At 42.9% G+C, this 6677-nt stretch overlaps 1 protein-coding gene across 1 annotated transcript; it reads left to right on the top strand.

The window, feature by feature from the left end:
- Positions 1–206: 206 nt before the first annotated feature.
- On the top strand, positions 207–5608 carry LOC104950615 (neurofibromin-like; the record flags this gene model as incomplete). Its single annotated transcript, XM_010777155.1, has 6 exons — positions 207–337; positions 1635–1764; positions 1851–1982; positions 2388–2525; positions 2695–2808; positions 5516–5608. Coding segments are annotated over exons 1-6 (738 nt in total), but the record flags the coding sequence as incomplete, so codon positions are not given.
- Between the last annotated feature and the right edge of the window lie 1069 nt (positions 5609–6677).

Raw genomic sequence — 6677 nt, 5'->3', positions numbered from 1 at the left:
TCTCACTCTTGCTCGCTCTCTCGCTAGCCACGGCTCCCCACCTTAGCCGTGAGCGCGGGGGCGCTGATAAGCCCACATCCCCCCCACTTTCATCACTTACCAGCGCGCCCACCGTACAAGCAAATAAACATGTTAACCGCCGGTGAAAAGGGTGTTACATTTACTTAATATGAATGTGCGGCTGACATCAAGGCCGAACATCTTGGATGAGAGTGGCCAACCGTCAAAAATGTGTTTCCCTCCAGAGCTACCAGCGCAGCGCCCCCAGATCTGCCGCCGTAGGCGACCGCCTGTCGCGCATCATGCGAGACAGAAATCTGGCCCCTCGCCTACCCTGGTCACATTACAGGTGGCAATGTCTCAAGATAGCAAAAATACACCCCCTTTATTGAACATACAGCTAAGTAACACAAATACTACAAATCCACATAACAAACAATCAAAAATGAAAAAGGGTCGCCACTTATTATTATTTTAAGAAAAATAAAAAAAAGTGTCTGGCTGCCTGGCGCCCCCTAGCAGCGGCGCTCATATTTCAGCAGCGGCGCTGTGCCGCCACTATTTGTATATAGGGGAAACACTGAATAGCGTGTGCCTAGACATTTTTCAGGGGCGGACTAGCGATCTGTATAATTCCCCGCAGCAAGGCTCCCCCGTTGACAATCCACTAGCGCAGTGTTTCTTAAAACCTTTTCATACCAAGGACCACTTAACCAATAAAAAAACACTCACGGACCACCTAACTCCACACATATCCAAAAACAATAGGCCTGCTTACCACTCCAACAGTACATAACAGCCTAATAATGACAGCTTAACCTTCTCTACATCGCCTCGTTTACAAAATAAATCAACAATACAAATGCAACTACAGATTATATAAGCATTTAGTTCAAATGCGATTTGAAATGCTCTCAGGTTTTACACCTACAGACTACATTTATTACATTACATTACATGTCACTTGTTAGACGCTATTTGGGGGGAAGTGTCTTTCCCAGGGACATAATGACATGCTGACTGCAGTGGGGTTTGAACCTGTGACCCCCTGATCCGAACACCGACACTCAACCCACTGCACCACAGGCCTGCCTATGTTTATGTCCGAGCCAACAGACTCACAGATCGTTGGCTACTGAGGGAAATGCAAAATACACCGCATGTAGTTCGACACAAACCTCCGCTGTGGATTTTCAAAACAAAATACAGTAAACTATGGTCGCATGCCCAAATGTAACTCTCTGAGGTCTGCATGGTCTGCCTACAAAACAAAAATAAAAAAATGTTTATGCATCCCCAACAGCTCTAACAGCCTCTGATCATCAACAGACTTCATGCAATGCTTCATCGGTGCATATATTAGATAATAATCTCTATCTCACTCCTAACACATCTAAATCTACTTTCAGCATGGATAAATGTTCATAAAATACATCCATTGTTTGCTCTATATGCTTCTTGAAATCCAAAAAAACACATCGTTTTTCTAGAACAGATTACACTTAAACTCGCTCCATTGAGGAGATAATCCCGCGAGAGTGCGGAAAACTTAAATTAATTCACTAGCACCCACCCCCCTTGACAGGGGTCGCCAGTGTCTGGCACTGTTATTTTGGGGGTTGCGGGCTGAAAAGTTTGGGAACCCCTGCTCTAGCTAATCCGGTGATTATTTTTCTCTGTGCCCTGAAGGTCTGCTTGGCCTCCTCCTCTCCCTCCACCTTCCACTTTGTCCTGGTCAACTCATTGCACAGAATTATCACTAATGTAAGTCTGCAGAGCTTCTCCATGACTGAGTGACGATGGAATCATTTGACGTGTTAATTGACTCGTATCCCTCTGACTTCCTTCAGTCCCACCTGGACTGGTGGCCTAAGATCGAAGCGGTGTACTGCTACTCCGGAGAGCTCCGTTTCATGTTCTCAGACACGCTCAACAGGGTGATACAGGGCGCCGCCACCCACGCTCCTCTACGCATGACACCCGTGAGAGGACTTTACACTACTACAGAACTATTATTTTAACTTTTTATTATTTATTTTTTATTATGCAAATTCTTATTGGACATTTGTTACTTTAAGTTCTGTTTGTATAAGTATATTTATTTTATTTTTGCCATTATTACTTTAACTACTTTTGTTTACACAAATACATATTTTTTGATTATTTTAACTCTAAATATAAATAAAATATTAGTTTATTACATTTTTTTTATTGGACTTTTTATTTTTGTATGCATCTCTTTATTTTATTATATATATTTTTCATACTTCAACTTCTTATGTTTGTATTATTCTATTTGATTTGATATATATGGAATCTACTTTGTCCCAGGATAAATCAAGTGTTTTGATGCTGATTCTCCGTGTGTTCTGCTGCCCCCCCCACAGAGTCTGACGTTCAAAGGGAAGATAAGCACCAGCCTTAAGTACAAAGAGAAAGCCACAGAACTGGACACTCGAAGCTACAAGTGCCTCCTCCTCGCTCTGGTCAAACTCATCCACGCCGACCCCAGACTCATGCTGCATGTGAGGCTCAGAAACCACTCTTTATTGATACGTTTAATAATGATTAGCCTTAGGTTGACTTCTTTTCTTGCAGCCAGGTTTTGACGCACCTATTCCCCAGAGATGTCTGAGTATTTCGTGTCAATGTTAGTTTATGAAATGACCACCAGCTTGTGTCTCTGTGTGTCAGAACCCGGTGAAGCAGGCTCCAGAGATGCAGAGCAGCACGGCGGAGCTCATCACTGGCCTGGTGCAGCTGGTGCCGCTCACCAACACCACCCAGCTGTCCCAGGAAGCCATGGAGGTCAGACCCGCCCCCACCCGTTCACTAAACGCACTACTAACACTTCTCTTATTATGGCAGCCAACAAGGGAACAATTTGAGAGAAGAATTTCAGTTGCTCAGGATACATTTTTCCCAACTCTCCTTTCTAATTATTAGATTTTCAATAGCCGCTTTCACACCAAGTACTTTGCAGCACTTAGTTCCCAGCACTTAGTTCCCAGCACTTAGTACCCCCATGGAACTAAGTACAGATCGTGTTCACACCGGAATAAATTCCCTGAGGGAAGATTACGCAAATGAAGGCGCTGACGTCACTTCTTCTTCTGCTTTGGGTTTACTGGCAGGCCGCAAACCACTTCACGGCGTATACTGCCACCCGAAGTCCCCGACCGGAAGTCCCCGGAGTTGGGGACTGGCTTCAGTAGAAGCTGCTGGGACTCCCATCAGCTTCTACTGAAGCCTTCCGAGCAAATCACCAGAACACCGACACCTCCTCATCTCCACCGCTCCCATGTTTTTTTTTGTGTTGCCATAAGTTATACTCTCTCCGTTGGTGCGCTGGGCTAATGCTAATAATGCCAATGCCAGCAAATACAATGGCGGCTTAAAAAAACNGTCTTTAGGACGTTGTTGTGAGTGTGGACGGAGCAGCTACAGGTTAGTTTAGCCTGATTCATTCATTCAGAAAACACGCATTTTAAAAGGTTTTTCGCTTGCCGTCTTGTCTGCAGACTTGGCAAAGCATTAATTCATGTTTTTTACTAACCGGTATCAGTATGTAGTTACTTTAGCATCATTTTGAAACGTGTATTACAATTAAATCACTGTAAAATGGGTTAATTTTGTCGTAGTTGGTTTCCACCACAGTATTTACATTGAAATAAGCCCCGCCCGCTCTCCAGCGCGTCCTGTTTGAATGACAGGAGTAAACACAGCTGACAGCCGCGGTGAAGCTCCAGCGGGTAGAGCGATGAGAATATTCGCATCGCGTCCGTTGTTGACGCAGCATAATGCAGTTCAGAAAACACTGTTCTGGCGCTTTTAAAGCAACTTCGAGATTTTAACAGTGTGAGGGGCACACAGGCCATGGTGGCCGTAAGACGTACAATTATTTGTGGGGCATAACGGCCAGACCGAGGGACTACGACAGCCATGGCCGTCATGGCCGCCGTGAAAATCCTACCCTGGCATTCACACCGGAGTACTTTTCCCCGTACTTTTCCCGTTTAGTTCCATTAGTGCCTGGAATTTTACGTTCACACCAAAAAGAGAACTTAGTTGCGAGAACTTTTACCCCCATTTTTAGTGACTGCTAGAGAGGTGGTACTATCCTGGGGAGAAAAAAGTACCAATTTCTGATTGGCTGGGCGAATTGCAAACCACGCCCCTTAAAACTCTGAAATGTTTTTTTAAGCCGCCATTGTATTTGCTGGCATTGGCATTATTAGCATTAGCATTANGGTATTTAGCGTCTACAGCACCTCCGCTTTTAGGGTTGACGTAGACCCAAAGCTAGTGCAGCAGCTCCCGCAACAAGACCGGGGGACCTCCGGGCGACGTTTGGGTCTACGTCAACCCTAAAAGCGGAGGTGCTGTAGACGCTAAATACCGTAGATAAACACCAATCATACAACAGCAACGATGAAATAGTGTAGCCAATTTAATTTAAGGGGTAATTTCTCAAAATGTTCCCCGTGTGGTTTATTCACCATTACAATAGCCCCACCTAAAATAATTTCCACCAGCCGCCACTGAAAACGCCACTGCGCCCTTGAAACAGACTAATATGGACAGTCAGTCAGGAAACATCACTTCAGACCCTTCACAATCTGTTGCAACAATATTTCATTTTTTTATTTGACTCTTTGTTTTGTCATCTTTACTGTTCTCAACGGTACAGTAGCTTCCTGAGCTGAGAGCAACGAAAATATAATTTCGTGTATATAATATTTTTTTCGTGTAATTTTGGTTATTTTATTTGTGGTGTTTATTTTCAATACTGTGTACATTTATTTCAAGAATGACTAAGATTGAATCATGAAAACAGAAACATCCATTCTTAGCACTGAACACATTCTGATAGGCCTGATCTTACTTTAAGCATGCGGTGTAAACGATCTGCCACTTGCCAGAATTTCCTCCATTAGCAGCGGAAGTCATGAAAATCATGGTCAAAATAAAACAATAACATGAAAACTGTTGCAGTTCATTGAGAAGAACATCTACTCAATTATTATGTGAGTTAATCCCTGCAAATCTGGAGGTTGTTACATCTAAACTACATTTTATTCTGCCTGAAAGCAGATAAAACCACAGAGGCTAAAACTACAGAAAACAGAAACGTTTAACAAACAGAGGTATTTTCTTGGCTGTTTTTTTCACGTTTATGTTTGAAGTGTTTTTTCTCCCTCTGTAGTCGCTTTATCATTCCCAAAAAACATCCATATTTGTATTTATTAATTCGAAAAACATTTCGTAAACAATCGTTACTTTGAAGATTTTGCCTGGAAGTGTTCCGTTTCATTCCCGGTAGCTTGACCCTGGTCTCCAACACCTCCCATCAATTTCTCTGAAGAAGACTTCCGGTGGTGTGTCATGGCGGTGGCATGGTGAAGCCTACAGAAAGGGAAAAATACTCGCCCCTTTCGTCCTTTCCCATCGATTCAGGGCAGATTTTCATTCATAAATAAGTCTGTCAAGCTTCGGCCTCACACCTTGGATTTAGCAGCCCAGCGTTGCGGTGTCCCTCCGCCCGGCCATGGCGGCTCACAAACCAGTGGAGTGGGTCCAGGCCGTGATTACTAGATTTGATGAGCAGGTAAGATGGGTTGATTCTGTGGATGGGTGTAGCAAGCTTAGGTAGTCTCGAGGGCCCCACTACCCCGGCAAACGTTGCATTTACACGGACGACGTTTTAAAATACAACATTTAGGGAGTGTTATCCCGTCGGGACTAGTTTTTCGACAGAAATGTGTTCTGTGTTGCTTGTCCGAGCTGCAAAACACTGAAGATGAGGTCTTTCTAGCTAGCTCCGTCTCCACGATCAATTAGCAGATGTATCCCGCATTTGTCCCGGGATTTAGACGGACTCAGCCGCCCCATTGCAAAAATAATACACAATAAACCAACATGGCAGGGACATTTGGACTTGCTCATAAGCGTCTCTGTGTCAATTAAAGTTCCTAATCTGACATTTTCTTTCGTGCCAGCTAGGTAGCTAACATTAGCAGGCCTAGCTATCTAATGTAAACAAATACGATGTGACTGTGTTAGCACGCTGTATTCATATGAGCTAATGAGGTTAGAGTTATGTGAGGAAACATTAGCAGTAAGAGTGACTGCTGCTCTCCCTGCTAGCTATTTTTTAATGATCCATTATCATGTCAGTCTCCTTGATATTGCAGGTGAAACAACCATAGTGAATGGTGTTATTTTCTCACAAGGACTCTATCTTGAGATATATTTACCATGAGCAATCATTTTCATTGACTCATATCGAAACTGTGAATAGAAATTTCAACAGTGTTTGTAAAACTCCTCTGTTGTTAAATTAAACCTTAACTGAAGAGCCTTCTGTAATAGTCAAGCTATGCAGCCTATATACCCAATATCAGAAATCACAGTCGGATATAGTTAATAGTTAATGTCCTCAACACTCGGTAATCCCAATCAGTTTGCATTTCTACTTTTCTTTGTCGTTTGAAGGGAAATACAAAATAATAAGTGACCACTGCTCTCCCTCCTAGCTATTTTTTTTTTAACATTCTTTATCATGTAGTCTGCTTGATATTGCAGATTAAATATCCATAGTAAATGTTTTTATTTCTCACAAGGAATATATCTCTTGAGATATATTTTACATGGGCTATTACTTTAATTTTCTCATA

Source organism: Notothenia coriiceps, unplaced genomic scaffold, assembly GCF_000735185.1.
Source record: "Notothenia coriiceps isolate Sejong01 unplaced genomic scaffold, NC01 NC01_scaffold00017853, whole genome shotgun sequence".
Lineage (NCBI taxonomy): Eukaryota > Metazoa > Chordata > Actinopteri > Perciformes > Nototheniidae > Notothenia > Notothenia coriiceps.
The sequence above is the reverse complement of the archived record's forward strand: the minus strand, read 5'-3'. Positions and strand labels throughout refer to the sequence as shown.